The sequence below is a fragment of the Tamandua tetradactyla genome, chromosome 19 (assembly GCF_023851605.1).
Source record: "Tamandua tetradactyla isolate mTamTet1 chromosome 19, mTamTet1.pri, whole genome shotgun sequence".
Taxonomy (NCBI): domain Eukaryota; kingdom Metazoa; phylum Chordata; class Mammalia; order Pilosa; family Myrmecophagidae; genus Tamandua; species Tamandua tetradactyla.
In genome coordinates, this window is record NC_135345.1 from 71,994,453 (window position 1) to 72,017,041 (window position 22,589).

At 36.5% G+C, this 22,589-nt stretch overlaps 1 protein-coding gene across 1 annotated transcript in view; it reads left to right on the plus strand.

Moving 5' to 3' along the window:
* DCK (deoxycytidine kinase) overlaps positions 1-22,589 on the plus strand; it is a 55,327-nt gene that overhangs the window by 24,057 nt on the left and 8,681 nt on the right. The window contains exons 3-6 of the mRNA XM_077137165.1: positions 7,435-7,628; positions 8,653-8,800; positions 18,966-19,081; positions 20,282-20,372. Coding sequence (XP_076993280.1) covers positions 7,435-7,628; positions 8,653-8,800; positions 18,966-19,081; positions 20,282-20,372 — 549 coding nt within the window. The remainder of the gene's footprint in view (positions 1-7,434; positions 7,629-8,652; positions 8,801-18,965; positions 19,082-20,281; positions 20,373-22,589) is intronic.

A 22,589-nucleotide genomic window follows, 5' to 3' on the forward strand; every position in this document is an offset into this window, starting at 1 on the left:
ATTTATCAGGTTACAACTTTACAGTTCTAAGGCCATAAAAATGCCCAAACTAAGGCATCTAGAGAAAGATACCTTAACTCAAGAAAGGCTGCTGGTGTCCATAACACCTCTGTCAGCAAGGAAGGCACATCACTGGTGTCTGCTGGTCCTTCGGCTTCTGGTTTCAGACAACTTCCCCAAGGACATTTTCTTTTCTGCACCTCCAGACTTCTCTATGTTGGCTCTGAGCTGTTTCCAAAATGGTTCCCTCTTAAAGGACTCCAGTAAACAGAATGACCCACCTTGAATGGGCAGAGATACATCTCCATAGAAACAGCCTAACCCAAAGGTCCCATCCTAAATAGTAAGTCCACCCCCACAAGATTGGATTAGGATTAAAAACATGGCTTTTTTGGGATATGTAACAGCTTCAAACCAGCACAAGTATTTATTTGAACTAGGACTGAGATTAGGAATTAAACCATCATTAAGTGTGAAAGGAATACAGAGAGGGACCTAAGATAACCCTGCCTATTTAAATATTTAATATACAGTACTTTGTCCAGAGTAGGAACTAGTCCAGAATTCTGAATAAAGCACTGGAAAATGTTAGATGTAAGCTTTTGTGGTATCTTGTAAGAGTAATAAATAATTTTGCAGTTTCCAGAGATAGGAGAAAGTAATTTAGAATTTGAACAATTAAAGTTTCAGAAAGCTGTGTCTGTGTATATCTTTGTTTTAAAAGCTTGAGTGGGAGTTGAACTAATCCTGTTTGGAGATCGAGCTAATGATTTTCAAATGTAAGAATTTTGTCTCCTGGCTCAGATCATAATTAATTTTATCCACTATTTGATCTGCATTTATGAACATAGTGTTATGTGGGAATGTGTGATTTGTAAATTTTTTAATCCTGATTCAATACTGTAGGTTGGAAACTTTTGATTAGATTGTCTTCATGAAGCTGTGGCACACCAAATTGTGGGTATGACCTTTGATTAGATGGAAGTGTGACTCCACGCATTCCAAGTGGGTCTTGATTTGATTACTGGAATCCTTTAAAAGTGGAAACATTTTGGAGAGAGAAACAAGAGAAGCCTCAGAGCTGACAGAAATGTCAAGGCAGAGTTGACACAGGTGTGGACACGTGGAGAACAGAGATGCAAATGTTTGGAGATGCTTAGAGCTTAGCAGACATTGCCATGAGATGTTAAGCCAGAACCTGGAGAGAGCCAAGGAAAGCCAAGAGATGAAAGCCAGCCCTGAAGAAATAAAGTGAAGAACCCCCACAGGAACAAAGGCTGAAAGTAACAGAACCCAGGAGTAAGGGACCAGCAGATACCAGCCACATGACTACCCAGCTGGCAGTGGTGTTCCTGACCCATTGGCCTTTCTTAATTGAAGGTCACCTCTTGATGGTGCCTTAATTTGTACAGTTTCACTTCCTTAAAACTGTAAACTTGTTACTTACTAAATTACCCTTTTTAAAAGCTGTTTCCAGTTCTGGTATATCACATTCCAGCAGCTTGCAAACACATAATGCTGTTAACTGTTTACCTTGTGTTCTATAGTCCTATGGTGTTTGTGTGTGTGTAGGGGTACCCATTGCATATTTTTCTAAATTGATTACGTAAGTTTATCACAATATGTAATTATGGTCTGTTCTTGTTATTCATGGTAGTTTAAAGTTGTTGAATTAGGAAATACTAGACTGTTGCTGTTAGGAAAAATACAGGGCTAGATTCCTGTGAGCCTTTGATTGCAACATCTTTGTCAGCTGACCAGTACACAATCTTGTTTTATTTGTGTTACATAAACCTTATTTAATATACACTGTTTGCTCAGATATGGCTTCTATGTCTCTAAGCCAACATAGTAAGTGAACTCACTGCCCTTCCCCTCTATGTGGGACCTGACTCCCAGGAGTGTAAACCTCCCTGGCAATGTGGTACAGGAATCCTGGGGTGAGCTGGAACTCAACATCAGGGGATTGAGAAGATCTTCTTGACCAAAAGGGGGAAGAGAGAAATGAAGCAAAATAAAGTGTCAGCGACTAAGAGATTTCAAACGGAGTTAAGAGGTTATCCTGAAGGTTATTCTTACGCATTGAATAGATACCCCCTTTTTAGTTTTTGATGTATTGGAGTATTGGAGTGGCTAGAGGGAAGTACCTGAAACTTTAGAGCTGTGTTCCAGTAGCCATGTTTCTTGAAGGTTATTGTATAATGATACAGCTTTTACAGTGTGACTGTGTGATAATGAAAACCTTGTGTCTGATGCACCTTTTATCTAGGATATGGACAGATGAGTAAAAAATATGGGTTAAAAAATAATAATGGGGGAACGAAGGTTAAAATAAATTGAGTAGATGGAAATATTAGTGGTCAATGAGAGGGAGGGGAAAGAGGTGTGGTATGTATAAGATTTTTCTTTTTTATTTCTTTTGCTTGAGAGATGCAAATGTTCAAAAAATTGATCATGGTGATGAATACACAATTATTTGATGATATTATGAGCCCCTGATTGTACACCATGTATAGAATGTTTTTATGTCAAGAATATTTGTATGTTTATTTGTTAAATGTTTGATAATAAAAATATTTATAAAAAAATATATAGGCTGGGCCACGGTAACTCAGCAGGCAGAGTTTTGCCTACCATGTCAGAGACCCAGGTTCAATTTCCATGCCTGCCCATGCAAAAAAAAAAGTATATATATATATATAAACTGTTAATTCATTAGCACTTTCATTAGCACTAAACTCTGGCCAACAGTACTAAAACTCATACCCAAGTGAAAACACATATATTTCCTCTGTAAGGTAAATCATAGTCTTCTTGCACTTAGAATATTAGATAGCATTTCAGTACTCCACCTGCATTTTTAACAATTTTAAACAGTGTAATCATCAACAAAAATGCAAAAATGTGGCACCAAGACTATGGAAAGAACAGGTGTTTACAGTATGAGAGCCAAAATAAGAAGTCAGAGTATAACTTTGTTCAGCCTGGTCTGGGAACGTGCACTGAGCAACTCAAAATTTTTGCTGCTATGCACACATCCATGAATGACTGTGAAAGCCACGAAAGTATTGATTTTAAGGTTTGAAATTAATTTTAGCATGTAGGGCAATTTGCAAATATGGAATCTATGAATAATGAAGATTGACTGTGTATTGTTCTATTTAGCTAACAAAAATATTTGAAACAAATAGCTTTTGAATTCTTAACTATTTTAAGATATATGACAGCATCCATTTAAAAACTACTGGTACTTTATTTAACTAAACAAATATAAACACGGTTCTGTGACGATAGAGGAATTCAAAGACCTTTTGTGTGTGTTGGATTTGTCGATAATTTACCATATTAGAATTAAATCAATTTAATTAAAAACCCACAATGATTAACCTGTTTTATTAACATAAATATTTTTATTTCCCCCCAAAAAAAATTAATGAGAAAAACAGCATTGTCTTATACTTTTCCTGTAAATTTTAGTGGGTTCTCTAGAGGCTTGATTAGCTTTAGTTACTGTTCTTTATAGGCAGCACTTCCTAGGTGTTATTACATATTTCCTTTTCCATTACATCAAGTAGAATATGATATCTTATTTCTCCGTTAGTGATCTAAAATTTATCAGTCAGTTCAGGCATTGTCTGACTAATCTATCCATTATAATATTTCTCTAATGATTTTTAAAGCTTTTGCTAATTTTTTTTCAGATGAAAAGATCTTTTATTTAGAAACGCTAAACGAAACTATAAAACATTTTACTAAAAGCAAAGAACAAATTCTCACAGAAACAATATACTGTATTTTTGCACACTATTAATGAACACTCTGAAGCTTTTGCTAAATTTTGCTTTTATCCAGTATTTCATTAGGGATTGGAAAGGGCTCTAGTTTTCAAACTTTCTGAATTTATTACCTGTAATTCTTCTGTAAAAAAAAGACATCATTAACTACTTCATTACCCTGAAAGGACTAGTATAAAATACTTTACTTTTTTTTAATCTATATATTTTAAGAGCAATTACTTGTTGCTCTAGCAATCTCCAAAGATGACTTAAAGTGATTTTGTTGAAAGTATTATGAATTTTTTTTTTTTATTGAAACATGAATTTTATTAGGGGGCTAACATACAGGAGACTAATCCAGTTGCTCTGAAGGCAGTCTATTCAGAGCTCCATGTGAAAACAGTCTGCATTGATCATAGGGGAAGGCAGGGTTTTATAGTGGGCATAGACAAAGCAGACACAGAGTTAAGAAAGGGCATGCACATGTTGCCAGCAAAGTTAACTGTTTCTTAATGCTTATCTCTTTGGACACAACTTTCTCACTAGAGTTAATCTGGGTAAAGATGATGAAGGCAGAGAAGAGAGTATGTGCAAGAATGTACATAATTTCTGACAGATGGAGGTTAGGGGATATTGAAAAATGCAAAACATTATTATGTTATAATCCGTCCCATCCCACAACCCTTACAATCTCTCTGTCACCTCTTCTGCATAAGTCCCTGAGTGTGAAAATGGAGATTACAGGTTTACTGTTCATGATATTGAAAAATGAGGCCACAGCTACAATACAAACAGAAATGAGGTAGACAAATATTCAGTACTGTCAGTGTGCCAGTAAGTAGAGTATAACTTCAGTTCAAATGTAGGTGAGTGAGCCAAGAGGAAAGAGGCTGGAACCTCTAATTTTTGAATATGGTTTATAGAACTATTTAAGTGTGCTAAGGCATTGGTGACATTTGTAAGTTTATCAGGATATATGAGCAGCCAGCAGTGCCAGTCATGGCACAAGTAATTCCTCGAGTGGCAGTGAGCATATCTAGGGCTATATGTTTTTTTTAAATATATCATTGTATTACAGAACATCATGAAACTTTTAGTATAATCCTGTCATAGAAAAATGATTCACTGTTTGTTATTATAGGCACTCTTTTTTATTATTATTTTTACTTTTAATTTCACCAGTTTTAATTTCCAATATATAACATTATGCCAACCAATACTAATAAATACCAGAGATTTGTTTAACATTCCAACATTAGCAGGGAGTAGATTATGATCTTTATGTACAGAAAACAGAATAAACTCTAGTTGTCTCCTCTGGAATGTGGACTTCCTGTTAGACTACCAGTTGACCATCCCTAAACTGATACCTAATTAAAATGCTATAGCTAGAGCCCCCAGTCTTAGGATGTGTTCATATGAAACAACCCCACAAAGGATAGATCAAGCCTATTAAAAATTAGGCCTAAGAGTCACCCCCAACAGAACCTCTTTTGTGGCTCAGATGTGGCCTTTCTCTCCAGCCAACACAATAAGTAAACTCACTGCTGTCCCCCTGTCTACATGGGACTTGACTCCCAGGGTGTGGACCTTCCTGGCAACTTGGGACAGAATTTCTAGAATGAGGTAAGACTCAACATCAAGGGATCAAGAAAACCTTCTCAAACAAAAAGGGGAAGAGTGAAAAGAGACAAAATAAAGTGTCAATGGCTGAGAGATTTCAAACAGTCGAGAGGTTATCCTAGAGGTTATTCTTATGCACTACAAGGGATTGAGAAAACCTTCTTGACCAAAAAGGGGAAGAGTGAAATGAGACAAAATAAAAAGTGTCAGTGACTGAGAGATTGCAAACAGAGTCAAGAGGTTATCCTGGAGGTTATTCTTACGCACTAAACAAATATCACCTTGTTAGTCAAGATGTAATGGAGAGGCTGGAAGGAACTGCCTGAAAATGTAGAGCTGTGTTCCAGTAGCCATGTTTCTTGAAGATGATTGTATAATGATATAGCTTTCACAACGTGATGTATGATTGTGAAAATCTTGTGTCTGATGTTCCTTTTATCTACCTTATCAACAAACCAGTAAAACATGGAATAGGGCCACAGTGGCTCAGCAGGCAAGAATGCTTGCCTGCCATGCCAGAGGACCTGGGTTTGATTCCCGGTGCCTGCCCATGTAAAAAAAAAAAAAAAAGAAAAAAAAACATATGGAATAAAAGTAAGTAATAGGGGGAACAAATGTTAAAATAAATTTAGATTGAAATGCTAGTGATCAATGAAAGAGAGGGGTAAGGGATATGGTATATATGAGTTTTTTTCTGTTGTCTTTTTATTTCTTTTTCTGAATTGATGCAAATGTTCTAAGAAATGATCATGATGGTGAATATGCAACTATGATGATATTGTGGATTATAGATTATATATGTCGAACGGAATGATCATAAGTTAAGATGTTTGTGTTTGTTGCTATATTTTTTGAAAAAATTAAATTAAAAAATTAAAAAAGGCATTTAAAGACAAAAAATTGCTGTAGCTAAACCTAAGAATATAATTTTTTTTCTTTTTTGTGAAAAATAACATATATACAAAAAAACAATAAATTTCGAAGCACATCACAACAATTAGTTGTAGAAATTCATGGATTTTTGCATTGCAGTTATTGTTTTTGATATTCAAATTGTCCCATTTTGACCAGTTGAGTTCCTTCATATTGACTCCTTCCCCCTTGATATTCCAGTAGTCTCTGTTAGGTGTCTTTTCTTCTGGGACAAAATGTGTGGAGCTCATCTTATATATCTCCTTCCTCAGACCTGGAACCAGCTGTGAAACTGGAAGGTGGTATTTAGAGATCTTAATCTGGGTAGTAGGTATGTTCATTGCTACTGGGTTGTCATTGTGTATAGACCTTTATGGTGGACAGAGCTAAGAAAACTGTATTTTATAGAAAGAAAAATAATTCCTGAGTTCTTGGTGCTATTTCCAATTCAGATGTAAGATTGTAGAACTTTTACTTGATTTTTAAAAAATTTTATTTGTATTTCTTCTCTTAACACTGAAAAATTGGTTTTAACAATATGATTACTGAATTGCAAAATTTGTTCTGTTATGTTTTGTTAGAAGTGCAGCCACAGTTCAAATATCTAAAGGGGTTAGACAGCTAACACGAATGAATCAGGTGTGTTGTGAGAGTCTACAAGGAATGGTGGTGGTCCCACCTAATGGGAGCATGTGTAACTTGGCTCTAGCTGATTTTTGGCAGGAGAAAATGCAGGCACAGTAGTGCTTTTTTTTTTTAAAAAAGCATATAAATCCAGATATTTTATGTAAAGTTATTTAGTTTTTAAATATTGACAACTAATTCAGATGTTTAAAGACTCTTGCTTGGACCAAACAAATAATTTCTTTCATAGGCTATCAGATCAAAACCTCTTCTGTGAAAAAAAGCTAAGAATTAGTGGTTTGACCTTGCTTTTCTGATTTTTCCAGACCTCAGGCAACCTGAAAGATAGAGTACTATGAAGGGGAATTAATCATTCTAATTTCACTAGTCATTATGTACTTATACTCTTAACTTCTCTTTTTGAGCCTTTATAAAAAAACAAAATAGCTTTAATGACCATTAACTTTCCTTTTTGTTTCTTTTTTCAAATTCAAAATAGGAGTTGACAACGTCTCAGAAAAGTGGTGGGAATGTTCTTCAGATGATGTATGAGAAACCTGAGCGATGGTCTTTTACTTTCCAGTCATATGCATGCCTCAGTCGAATAAGGGCTCAGCTTGCCTCTCTCAATGGCAAGATCAAAGATGCAGAAAAACCAGTATTATTTTTTGAACGATCTGTGTATAGTGACAGGTATTTATAAATGGCTTTTATTTGTCTGTTTGGAATCTTTTGACCTAGAACTAGGACCTTTTTTTCTGTCTTGGAATCAAAGTAATATGAGAGGCTAAATTGGGTATTTGATATGAAAGATGACATTCAAAATCGTCAGCAGTCTGGTACTAATACAGTTAGGGAAATCATTTATAATACCTAACCTTTATAATACCTAGCTTCCATGTGAACTATAGGGAATATGGGAGCCATCTCATTCAGATTTGCAAAGCATTTTTTTCCACCTCTAATCCTTCAGAAGTTCTCATCTGCTCCGGGTAGATCTATATCTATAACCTAGATTCTCACCAGGAGCAAGAAGATCAAAAATCTACAGGGCCTTAGAATTGCCATGCTTATGCAGAGATTCTTTTGGCCTCCAAAGTTAGCTCAAAATAGCAGTTCTCAAACATTTGGTCTTAGGATGCCTTTAAACTTTTAATTATCATTGAGAAGCCCAAAGAGCTTTGGGACTTATGGATATTTATATTTCTAGAAATTATGATTGAGAAATTTAGCGGTATTTATTAATTTATTTAAAATTAGCAGTAATAAGCCCATAACATTCACAAAAATAATATACTTGTGATGGAAAGCAACTGTATTTTACAAAACAAAACAAAAATCTGTGAGAAGAATGGCATTGTTTTATATTTTTACAACTCTTCTTACTGACTGACTTAAAAGACAGCTGAATTCTCCTATATGTTTCTGTAGTCAATCTGTTATGATGTGTTATTTTGGTTGATATATAGTATGTGAAGAAAATAATAGCTTCTTGCAGACCCTTTAAAAGAAGGACTTCCAGGGGTACTTGAACAATATTTTGGTAACTGCTGGCCAAGAACACATTTCTTATAGTTGAAGAGACTCTTGTTGTTTTGTGCTGAGGGACAATGTCCAGAGTTTAGGAGAATGTTTCATGTCCATATAATAGATCCAGTTTCTTTTTGTGTGTGTATTCTTGCAATGGATTTATGTGTTATTGTGGACTTTCTTTTAGGTATATTTTTGCATCTAATTTGTATGAATCTGACTGCATGAATGAAACAGAGTGGACAATTTATCAAGACTGGCATGACTGGATGAATAGCCAGTTTGGCCAAAGCCTTGAACTGAATGGAATCATTTATCTTCGAGCCAGTCCAGAGGTGAGATCCAATATACATTTGTCTGTTTTATTGAATCTTTAAAATAAGATTTCGGGAACTTTTCAGTGATATACAGTGAAAGTAATTTGGTTTAACTCCACTACTACATACACCCTAGCTCCTTACCTCCAGGTTAGTAACTCCTAACTTTGTAGATAGAAAGCATTCTACTTTGTATATAGACAGATCCTACTACCCAGATTTGGCAGGTTATTCTTTTAGTCCCTTCTCTGCTCTTTCTTTGTTCACTGTTATTTTTCTTCATTATTTCTTCTTAACTTTTATTGGCTCTCTCACTTATGACAGCTAGAGTAGGGAAGTTGTTCAAGTCTGTCATAGAATATAGGCTTCATGAGATGGAGCTTTGGGTATTTTAATTATTGTTTAATTTCCAATTATTATTTAATTTCCAATGACTGGAACAGGGCCTGGGCACATAAAGCGCAGAAAATATTTGCTGAATGAAGTTGATAGAGGTCCATTTCAAGAAATATTTTCATAGTTGTTTGTAGCTTGGAATGAGTGAGTAGTAGCAACAGTAGTTTAGGTGATACTTTAGCCATTTTTAATTAGAGGAGCTCACTTTAAAATGTGCCTTTTGGTTGTATGCGTGGTTCAGTAGTAGAATGCTTGCGTTACATGCAGGAGACCCAGATTCATTTCCCGGGCCAGGTACCTCCCCTCACCCTCCACCCCTTCCAAAATGAGCCTTTTGTAATGAGTTGTAACATAGCCATTCTTGTTTACATATGAAATTATATAATGAATACAGGAAGATAAGTAGAGGCTTTTCAAAACTAATCTAAATAAGAGCTTATATTTAATAAGATTTGAGTTTCTGTATTCCCATTGTTTTTCTTTCTTTTATTACTATTTCTTCTTTAAGTCACTAAATAGGTTCTGATGAATGACTATGTCTTGGTTTGTAACCTGAAATTAGTTAGAATACTATGCTGCCGTAAAAGCTAAATTTTAAACAAAAATAGATTTCTAGAGTAAGTTACGGAGAAGAACCACAGGACCTTTACTGGGCTGAAGGAGCTTATTCAGCTGCAGAAACCCATCTCCCAAAACTCATCATCATAATGAGAAAAATGACTAACAAACTGCCATATTTCTTCTATTTTAAGCCAAAAGAACATTCTAAGAGCAACACTTCATAAAGACAGCCTAAAGGGTTGTATTGAAAATCATGTTAATGAAAGCTAATCCTTTCCTCTGATTGTGGACCCATTTGTAAGTAGGAACTTTTAGAGGCCAGTTGCCCTTACCTGCTAATTACTCCATGCCCCCAGGGTCCTTTAACATGGAGGCCTTGGTGCCACCCTCCAAGGAGCCCATGTCTGAGGTCCTGGAGAGGCTCCTGCTACTAAACTCACTGAATTCTGGAAGCTCTATTGTTTTGGCACCCAAGCTTCAGGGTGCCCTCCAGGGGAGTCAGAATCCTTCAAGTTTGGGGTCAACATAGTGTCAACAAGAGGCCAGAGGAGAAACAGTTTTCCCAGGAAGTCTGCAGCCTCCAGCAGAACCAACTACCAAAGACCAAAGAGGATGAGCTCTCAACAGGAAGAAAAACATCAGGTGCAGATGTGGCTCTGGGTGGTGATGCAGCTATGAATATGGCCACTGCTGTGGATGGGCCATCCTGCCCAATCAGCACTGTTCGTCCTGGAGAGCTGCCTGGCACTCCCCAGGAGCTACAGGTGGTAAATTATTTATTCTGCTGGAAAGTAAAGGAGTAATCTGTAAGTGAAAAATATAACTTCCAACTTCTGGGAAGATGGCCGACTAGAGTAGCTTGAGATTAGCCCTGCTCCATGGAGAAGGGACAGGAGAGAAGGGACAGGAGGGTGACTGAGAAGACAGTTTGGGAGTGTGGCTGACCTGGGAGAGCCTTCTGAACCACATATGGAAGCCTGTAGCAGAAGCCGAGAAACAGAGAGGCGGAAAGTTGGAGCCTGGAGCAGAGGTGCAGAGCCCACGGGAGTTCACGGACGGTAACACGGGACTAGAAAAAGTAAGCCAGGCTGCACTCCTTGGGCATGCTACCGTCACCAGCACAGTCCCGTGACCAGCAACTCACCCCACACCCCACGCACCCAAACCTCGTCACCTGCTCCCATTCCCCACACTCCAGGCGCTGCCCCACCAGCCCCCAGCACTACCTCCCCCTCCCTGTTCCCTGCAGGCTGTTGTCAGCACATAAAGACTGCAGGCAGTAACCTCCAACTAGTAGCCTAGTACCTAGGCTAACCTTGCCCCCCAGTCACAAGTAAAGAGGACCCTATCTTATACCCTACACAAAAATTAACTCACCTAAATTTAAGAAGTAGCACCATAAAGCTTCTAGAAGAAAATGTAGGGAAACATCTTCAAGACCTAGTAATAGGAGGTAAATTCCTAAACTTTACACCCAAAGCACAAGCAACAAAAGAAAAAAACATATAAATGGGAACTCCTCAAAATCAAATGGTTCTGAACCTCAAAAGACTTTGTCAAAAAGGTGAAGAGGCAACCAACTCAATGGGAGAAAATATTTGTAAATCACACATCAGACAAAGGTTTGATTTCATGTATATACAAAGAAATCATACAACTCAACAGCAAAAGAACAAACAATCCAATTATAAAATGAACTAAAGATATCAAAGGGCATTTTTCTGAAGAGCAAATACAGATGGCTCAAAAGGATGTCAAGAGATGCTCATTTTCACTGGCTACAAGGGAGATGCAGATCAAGACTGCAATGAGATACCACCTCACGCCTATAAGAATGGCTCCTGTCAAGCAAACAGGAAACTATAAATATTGGAGAGAATGTCTAGAAACTGGGACACTTAGGCACTGCTGGTGGGAATGTATAATGGTGCAGCCACTATGGAAGAATGTTTGGCAGTTCCTTAAGATACTAAATATCGAGTTGCCCTATGACCCAGCAATAGCACTACTTGCTGGGTCCCAGAAGAGCTGAAAGCTATTTCAGAAACAGACATTTGCCCACTGATGTTCATAGCAACATATTCACAATTGCCAAAAGATGGAAACAAACCAGATGCCCATGAACAGACGAGTGGATGAACAAAATGTGGTATATACATACGATGGAATATTATGCAGCAGGAAGACAAAATGACGTCCTGAAACACGTAACAAGATGGATGAGCCTTGAGGACATAATGCTGAACAAAATTAGCCAGACACTAAAGTACAAATACCGTGATTCCACTTTTATGACCAGCATAAAGGTATAATCACACATTTATAATACAGAATACCAGGGACTTAGAGATACACAGAAGCTAGAGATTGGTGAACCATTAAGTAATGATGTTGAACTCCAATGCAAGGGAATAGCTAGGAGCAAAGGTGATTCTCTAGTGGGTCTAGAAGTAATATGACCATATTGAAGATGAATAAGATTGAAAGGGTTATATAAACCTATGTGTGCCGCTGACATACTAGAAATATGAATGATTTCTTGTAAGAATTACTTCAAAGATATTATTCTCGTATAAAGAGTGTTTAAGTCCAGGAACAGGGGGGAAACTGCTATTGCATGCTGTGAGCTATGTTCAAAAGGAAACCATCAGCACTACCACAACAACGGCAGAGGTAAACAATGGGGTGACAGACAAGAGTTACTAGGAGGTTTAGATTTCCTGTTTCGTGAGGGTGTTTTTATTGGTGTTCTGTCTCTTGGGAACAATGAAATTATCTAAAATTGAGAATGTTGATGGACTGTGGACTTTGGGCCCCCTACATGATGCCCAATGAATGTAGGTGGCTGAAGGATGCAGTGACAGAGAATTGGTTTGGCGAACAATGGTGTATACTTATGAACTAAGGTTGTTCTGCTACGAAAAGGAACAATGTCGTGAGGCATGCAATGATGTGAATGAACATGTGGGACATTTGGTGAGACAAAATAAGCCAGAAACAAACAAACAAAAAAGCAGCAATGGTATGGTCACCTTTAGAAAATGCTTATAATAGATAGGGGCCTAGATTGTAAGCTTTTTGACCAGACACAATAAGTCCAGAGTGGTGATTATTATTTCTGGATTCTGAGAGGCTGTTTTATATATATAACCTGATATTTAGAGATAAATTATAACTAAGTCGAATAGGTTGGTGTTAAAGTAATTCAGAACGTAGGGGTAAGGAAGACAGTGTCTGTATTTTAGAACCACACATACTCTTTGAGACCAATGGGAGAAAAGTTTATTTGATCTGGAACTGAAATTTTCTGTAGTACATAATGTAATTCAACCTATCTGTATAGCTCACTTGAACACTGAAACACAGGAAGCACAGAATAAGAAAGAGGTCCTTTAATACTATATAGATTATTGTAATGCTTGGAAACATCCTTGAGTATATTAAGCAGATAATCAAAAAATATTGGTAAAGTACTCTGATGGAGGGAGAAAGACTGTGGAACTATTAAACCTTACCATCAGGGAATCCCCTGATATTGTGTCAAACTTTAGGGATACTCAAACCAGTAGATCATGCCCTCAATCATGAGGCTTTACTCTTGTAAAGCTTATGTAGGTAAGCAGAGACACTTAGACTTCCTATAGGAATGCCTAAGAGTTACTTCTGGACAACCTCTGTTGTTTCTCAGATTTGGCTTAGTCTCTCTACGCTCAACTCTGCAAGTGAAGTCATTGGGAATGACATCCAGGGGTGAAAGAGTCCCTGGCAATTTGGGAGAGGACTCAGGGATGAATCCAAACCTGCCGCCATGGGATTAACAATTACATCCAAACCAAAAGGGGGAAAAGAAGGGTAATTAATAAAGTATCAGTGGCAAAGAGAGTTCAAATAGAGTCTAGAGGCTACTCTGGAGGTTGCTCTTACACAAGCTTCAGGTAGACCTTGCTACCTATGATAACCTGCCAACCCCGACAGGACCATTCCAGCCAATCCTAAAGAACACCTAGGGCAATTACAAGATTCCACAAGGGTTCTAGGCACTGGAGTAACTTTCCTAAAACCTACAGCCTCCAAATAGGTCCCTGGTCTAGATAAGTCCGAAATCTAGCCTAGCCTCTCCAGAACATCAGATAGTTCCATCTCCCTACCCCATATTAGTGACAGACCTTTCCAATATCAAAAATTTAGAATTGCCATAATCCAAACAACCCCAAAGAGAAGTATGGAAAGAGCAAAGGTGATGGTGGAATTATATATAGAAGATAGAACTTAACAAATATGTATGAATGATGAATCATTAAATTGATCTCTTTTAGTCTAGTATTTTAGAGCAGCTAGAAGTAAAAACCTAAAGTTGTGAAATTGTAACCCATGTCAAACTATGAAATATGTTCTATAACTAATTGTGGTGCTGTTCTTTGAAATTTATAGCTTTTTTGTATGTGTTATTGTTCAGTTCCAGACCACTGCGATAAAGTGGGTATTGTAATAAAGTGAGCCACATGAATTTCTTTATTTCCTAATGCATATAAAAGTTATGTTTACACTGCACTGTAGGCTATTAAATATGCAGTAATATTATGTCTAAAATAGCAATATACAATTGCCAAAAGATGGAGACAACCTAAGTGTTCCTCAACCGATGCATGGATAAACAAAATGTGGTATATACATATGATGGAATAATATTCAGCAGTAAGTAGGAATGAAATCCTGAAGCCCACAACATGATTGAACCTGAGGACATTGTGCTGAGTGAAATGTACAAAAAGACAAATATTGTTTGATCTCACTGATATGAACTTATTCTAATATGTAAACTCGCAGTCATACAATCTAGAACAAAGCTTACCAAGAGATAGAATGAGACTAAAAAATGGGGAGTGGTGGCTTAGTATGTACTGAATTTTAATTAGGTTGAAATTAAACATTTGGAAATGGATAGAAGTGACAATAGCATGTTATTGGGAATATTAGTAATGGTGCTGAATTGTCTGTAAAAGTGGTTGAAAGGGGTTGCTTAGAGTCATTTTTGTCACCAGAAGGAAAATTGGAGGTTAAAACCTAGAAATGTATAACACAGCGAACTTTGTGATGGATGATGTCTTTGATTAACACTACAAATATAAATAGTTCTTTCATGAACCAGAAAAAATGTATGACAGTTTCACAAAGAGTTAATAATAGAGTGGTATATGGGAAAAAATGTACCAATTACAAACTACAGACTATTGTTAACAGTAATATCTGAGTTATTCTTCCATTAGCAATTATAAGTATATTGTGCCAATACTAGGGGTCAACAGCAGGGGATAAGGGGGCACAGGTGATTCAGTGGTAGAATGCTCACCTGCCATGCAGGAAACCTGAGTTTGATTCCTGAACCAGGCACCCCCCAAAAATAATAGGGGTGGATAAGTGGTATGGGCTATTTTGGGTTTTTCATTTATGTCGAAGTGACTCCTTTATCCACGGGCTGCAGAATGGATGTTGTGTTTGCAGGCATGAAAGCAATATTAATCTCATTGTACCTCTCTATCAGAGCTCTTGAGGGACTAGGTGCACTGCTAGTGCACTGCTAGTGAGCAGTAATATTTTAAAAGGAATCTTTCTGAGTAGTGGGTCTCAGCAGTGATCTTAAAATATTCAGTAAATTGTGTTGTAAACAGATGTGCTGTAAACATCCATGCTTTGTTGTTCCTTTTATAGAGCACAGGCAGAGTGGATTTAGCATCATTCTTTTTTTTTAAAATATGTATTTTATTAACAAAACAACACACAAACACAAAACATTCTTAACAAACAAACATTCCATACATGGTGTACAATCAGTGGCTCACAATGTCATCACATAGTTGTATGTTAATCACCATGATCATTTTTTAGAATATTTGCATCACTCAGAAAAAGAAGTAAAAAGAAAAAAGAAAAACCTCATACACACCATACTCCTCAACCTCCCTCTCATTGACCACTAGTATTTCCATCTAGTCAATGTATTTGAACCTTTGTTCCCCCTATTATTTGGTTTTTTTTATTCATATTTCTTACTCATCTATCCATACCCTAGATAAAGGGAACATCAGATACCAGGTTTTCACAATCACACAGTCACATTGTAAACACTCTATCTTTATACAATCATCTTCAAGAAACAAAGCTACTGGAGAACAGCTCTGCAGTTTCAGGTACTTCCCTTTAGCACTCAAATACACCATAAACTGAAAAGGGATATCTATATAATATGTAAGAATAACCTCCAGGATAACCTCTCAGCTCTGAAATCTCTCAGCCACTGACACTTTATTTTGTCTCGTTTCTCTCTTCCTCTTTTGGTTGAGAAGGTTTTCTCAGTCCCTTGATGCTGAGTCCCAGCTCACTCTAGGATTTCTGTCCCACGTTCCCAGGGAGATTTACACTCCTGGGAGTCATGTCCCACGTAGAGGGGGAGGACCATGAGTTCACTTGCCTGAGAGAACAGTTGGCTGAGAGAGAGAGAGAGAGAGAGAGAGAGAGAGAGAGAGAGAGAGAGGCCACATCTGAGCAACAAAAGAGGTTCTCTGGGGGTGACTCTTAGGCCTAATTTTAAGTAGGCTTAGCCTTTGTAGGGGAAAAAGTTTCATTGGAACAAACCCCAAGATTGAGGGCTTGGCCTATTGATTAGGTTGTCCCCACTGCTTGCAAGAATATCAGGAATTCTCCACAAGGGAAAGTTGAATTTTCCCCCCTTTCTCCCATTCCCCCAAGGGGACTTTGCAGATACTTCTTTATTCACTGTTCAGATCATTCTGGGATTTATTGGGGCGTCACACTAACCTGGACAAACGTACAAAATCTCATGTCCTATTCAAGGTTCCGGGTATATAGGGTGTTCAATTAAACTGTCCATATAAGTTAAATTAGAAAATGCAGTAGTCAAAATATAAATTTTGTACGAAATAAGCATTTCTCGCTTTAGTTGCACAAGGAAGTTGAAGTTTTACAATATGAATGACCATCTGTTTTCAGCACCCTGCAATATTGACATTCCTTTGTTCTTCCTCATGCAAAAACATTTTTTAATTTGTAAATTTAGTCACTCTCATTGTACACTCTAGGCATTCCTAGATTATACCATCTCAGTCTTTATTGTCTATCTTTCACTCTGGTTTCATATGAGCCCCTAGCCCTCCTCCCTCTATCATTGTCATATTCAGCTTCATTCAGTGTACTTACATTGTTGGGATTTAGCATCATTCTTAAGGGCTGTAGGATTTTTAAATTGGTAAATGAGCATTGGTTTCAACTTAAAGTCACCAGCTGCATTAGCTCTGAACAAGAAAGTCAGCCTGTCCTTTGAAGCTTTGAAAGCTTTGAAAGCCTGACTTTTCCTCTTTCGCTAAGAAAGTCCTAGAGGGCCTTTTCTTCCAATATAAGGCTGTTTTGTGTACAGCTTCTGGATAACTTGCAGCTTCTACATTTGCACTTGCTACTTCATCTTGCACTTTTATCTTATGGTGACAGCCTCTTTCCTTAACCCCTGCTAACTTCCAGCTTTTCTTCTGCAGCTTCCTCACCTCCCTCAGCCTTTCCTAGAATTGAAGAGAGTTAGGCCCTTGCTCTGGATTAGGCTTTGGTTTAAGTGAATATTGTTGGTTTGATCCTCTATACAGAGCACTGAAACTTTTTCCATATCAGCAATAAGACTTTCACTTTTTAATTATTTTGTGTGTTCATTGGTTTAGCGCTTTTCATTTCCATTAAGAACTTTTCCTTTGCATGTGCTACTTAACTGTTTGGTGCAGGAGGCCTAGCTTTTGGCCTCTCTTGGCTTTTGACATGCCTTCCTCACCAAGCTTAATCACTTCTAGCTTTTGATTTAAAGTGAGAGATGTGCGACTCTTTCTTTCATCTGAGCACTTAGAAGCCATTGTAGGGTTATCAAATGGCCTGATTTTAATATTGTTGTGTCTCAGGTAATAGGTAGGCCTCAGGAGAGGAAAAGTAGGGTAATGACTGATCAGTGGAGCAGTTAGAACACGCAACATTTATCAGTTAAATTCATCTTGTACAGGTGTAGTTCTTGATGCCCCCAAACAATTACATTAGTAATATCAAAGATCAACTGATCATAGATCACCATAACAAATATAATAAAAGTTTTGAAATATTGAGAGAATTACTAAAATGCGACACAGAGAGATGAAGTGCACACATGCTGTAGGAAAAATGGTGCTGATATATTTGCTTGATGCAGAATTGGTAAAAATCTTCAATTTATAAAAGAATATAACATCTGGGAAGCACAATAAAACGAGGTATCCTGTATATATGTATGTATGTATGTATGTAAATATTAAGGGATTTAATTTAGGAATTGTCTTATGCAACTGTGGGGATGGTAAACATGAATTCTGTGGTGCAACTCCCTAGTTGGAAACTCCTATGAAGGTTTTTGATGGATTCCTCAGAAGAAGCTGGTTGGCTGAAAAAGAGATAGAAATTCTTGTTTTTAGCTGCTGAAATTAGTTCTCCCTTTCAAGCCTTCAACTGATTGGATGAAACTTCTTTCATCACTGAAGGCAGTCTCCTTTGTCGATTATAGATAAAATAAGCCATCAATAACATTCAACTGACTAATGATTTAGGTCTACAAAATACCCTCACAGTAACAATTAGGCCAGTGTTTGCTTGACCAAATCTAGCCAAGTTGACACATGAACTTAATCTTCTCAGATAGTGTAGATATAGGATATTTTCATCATTGCAGAAAGTTCTATTTTGTTGTGATGGTCTAGAATTTTCATCAGATTAAGAGCCACTGCCCTTAGTGGTTTTACATTATTTGAACATAGATGGTTTATAATCAAGTTTAGTTAACCTCAGAGTAGGGTTAGAATGATAGATTGGCATACATTTTAGCTATCTTAAAAATTTTAAATAAATGTTTAATGAATTTTTTTCCTTTTTATCAAATTTATAGTAGGTAATATATTTCATAAGTGGATGCCAAAAATTTATAGATTTTGTTTTTGACTTTTTTTTAAGTACTGCTTAATTTAGAGTCATTAAGTGGCTGTTAAGTACAAGAAGGGGAAAATATACTATTTGGACTTTCTAGAAGGAAAATAGATTTTGGCTAGCATAACTTAAGGGAACACTGGGAAAGACAATTTTAATTTTAATGGCAGCAGACAAGAATAATTGTTCTCTCTTTTTTGCACCTTTCTTTTTGCTTTACTTTTAGAAATGCTTGAATAGAATATACTTACGAGGAAGAAATGAAGAACAAGGCATTCCTCTTGAATATTTAGAGAAGCTTCACTATAAGCACGAAAGCTGGCTCCTGCATAGAACATTGAAGTAAGACTTATTCTTTTTTACATTTCATTTTTAACCCCTTTATTGATTTTAATTTAATATTTAGGAGATGTGAATTGCACCATGTAAAAAATTTCATTTTCATCTATTTTATTTATTGGCATTGTAGAATCTCCCAGAATTAGGAGTGTATTTAGATTCTTTTGACTGCAGTGAGATTCTGATTACTTACATTTTTATAATTAGTATTCTCAGTTATATTTTCAGTCTATACAGAATTTTACTTTAGGTGATAAATTAGGAAATATTTCTGTATACATTATTTACATACTTTCAGGGAGTTTTAAGATAATATATTTCAAATTTGTTTCTTATAATGAGACTTGGGAAGTATATAACAGTTAAGAGCATGGACTTGATCATTAATCAGTCTTGGTTCATATCTGGTCTCATTTATTACAACCTCTGAGCCTCAGAGTGACCTCTCTAAGCCTTAAAGTTTTCTCACCTTCAAAATTAAAAAATTCCTACATTTTGGGTTATATATATATATGTCTTGTGTTGAATTTTAAACTTTTTATTTTGAAATACATTCAGAGTTACAGGATGGTTACAAAAATAGTACAAATCCCATACAGAGAACTCCCAACATACTCCTGTACCTCCAGATAACCAGGTCCATCATCTTTAACATTTTGCCACATTTTCATATCATTCTAACTATCAGTTCATCTGTCTGTCTACTTACAAGTCCATTTCTGAACACTGGAGTGTGGGTTTGTACATCATGCACCTTTAACTCTTACTATTGCCATATACGTTTCCTTAGAACAAACACTACATATTCACATCAAGTATTTATCAAGTTCAAGAAATTTAACATTGATATAAAGCTTATAGTCTATATTCTGCTTTCTTCATATGTCCCAGTAATGTCCTTTTGAGCTTTCTCTCCTCTCTTGTTAGATCCTGTCCAGGTTCATGTATTACCTTTAGTTGTCATATGGTATGTTTTTGAGGAGAAGTACATACCACAATGCCTAGTTAATATATTTTTTTTTCCTGAGATTTTTAGCTACATGTAAAAGAATCTACGTGAGAAAGAAGGGACTGCCAGATGAAGTGCTTCCAGCATAACTTGAGTATAAAATGACTGACAACATTGCAATTTTCCAATGATGATATATGAAGGAATTTAACTCTTTTGTTTATTGCTTTGTTCATCTCTCTCTTTTTAAACAGAACCAACTTTGATTATCTACAAGAGGTACCTGTATTAACACTGGATGTTAATGAAGACTTTAAAGACAAATATGAAAGTTTGGTTGAAAAGGTAGACTTAGAGACTCAAAAATAATATGTATTTTGTCTTATCTAAAGAAGTGTGCTAATTTGTGAGAAAATACTTTTATAACAGAAAAGGCTACATAAAGTTATATTGAGATACTTAAGGGTTTTAGAGGACTTTAGACTGTTTAGAATCTAATACTGATGTCAAATTCTTGGTTTATGGCCTTAGCTTAATTAAGGAGCTTCTTTATCTTATGGTTCTTTTTTTTTTTTTATTAATTAAAGAAAAAAAAGAAATTAACACAACATTTAGAAATCATTCCATTCTACATATGCAATCAGTAATTCTTAACATCATCACATAGATGTATGATCATCATTTCTTAGTACATTTGCATTGATTTAGGAAAAGAACTAGCAAAACAACAGAAAAAGATATAGAATGTTAATATAGAGAAAAAAATAAAAATACTAATAGTAAAAAAAAAAAGAAAAGGAAAAAGAAAAAAAAGACAAACAAACAGACAGACAGCCAAAAAAAAAACCAAAAAACCTATAGCTCAGATGCAGCTTCATCAGTGTTTTAACATGATTACTTTACAATTAGGTATTATTGTGCTGTCCATTTTTGAGTTTTTGTATCTAGTCCTGTTGCACAGTCTGTATCCCTTCAGCTCCAATTACCCATTATCTTACCCTGTTTCTAACTCCTGTTGGATTCTGTTACCAATGACATATTCCAAGTTTATTCTCGAATGTCGGTTCACAGCAGTGGGACCATACAGTATATGTCCCTTAGTTTTTGGCTAGACTCACTCAGCCTAATGTTCTCTAGGTCCATCCATGTTATTACATGCTTCATAAGTTTGTTCTGTCTTAAAGCTGCATAATATTCCATCGTATGTATATACCACAGTTTGTTTAGCCACTCGTCTGTTGATGGACATTTTGGCTGTTTCCATCTCTTTGCAATTATAAATAACGCTGCTATAAACATTGGTGTGCAAATGTCCATTTGTGTCTTTGCCCTTAAGTCCTTTGAGAAGATGCCTAGCAATGGTATTGCTGGGTCGTATGACAATTCTATATTCAGCTTTTTGAGGAACCGCCAAACTGCCTTCCACAGTGGTTGCACCATTTGACATTCCCACCAACAGTGGATAAGTGTGCCTCTTTCTCCGCATCCTCTCCAGCACTTGTCATTTTCTGTTTTGTTGATAATGGCCATTCTGGTGGGTGTGAGATGATATCTCATTGTGGTTTTGATTTGCATTTCTCTAATGGCCAGGGACCTTGAGCATCTCTTCATGTGCCTCTTGGCCATCCGTATTTCCTCTTCTGGTAGGTGTCTGTTCAAGTCTTTTTCCCATTTTGTAATTGGGTTGGCTGTCTTTTTGTTGTTGAGTTGGACAATCTCTTTATAAATTCTGGATACTAGACCTTTATCTGATATGTCATTTCCAAATATTGTCTCCCATTGTGTAGGCTGTCTTTCTACTTTCTTGATGAAGTGCTTTGATGCACAAAAGTGTTTAATTTTGAGGAGCTCCCATTTATTTATTTCCTTCTTCAGTGCTCTTGCTTTAGGTTTAAGGTCCATAAAACCGCCTCCAATTGTAAGTTTCATAAGATATCTCCCTACATTTTCCTCTAACTGTTTTATGGTCTTAGACTTAATGTTTAGATCTTTGATCCATTTTGAGTTAACTTTTGTATAGGGTGTGAGATACGGGTCGTCTTTCATTCTTTTGCATATGGATATCCAGTTCTCTAGGCACCATTTATTGAAGAGACTGTTCTGTCCCAGGTGAGTTGGCTTGACTGCCTTATCAAAGATCAAATGTCCATAGATGAGAGGGTCTATATCTGAGCACTCTATTCGATTCCATTGGTCGATGTATCTATCTTTATGCCAAACCATGCTGTTTTGACCACTGTGGCTTCATAATATGCCTTAAAGTCAGGCAGCGTGAGACCTCCAGCTTCGTTTTTTTTCCTCAAGATGTTTTTAGCAATTCGGGGCACCCTGCCCTTCCAGATAAATTTGCTTATTGGTTTTTCTATTTCTGAAAAGTTAGTTGTTGGGATTTTGATTGGTATTGCATTGAATCTGTAAATCAATTTAGGTAGGATTGACATCTTAACTATATTTAGTCTTCCAATCCATGAACATGGTATCCCCTTCCATCTATTTAGGTCTTCTGTGATTTCTTTTAACAGTTTTTTGTAGTTTTTTTATATAGGTTTTTTGTCTCTTTAG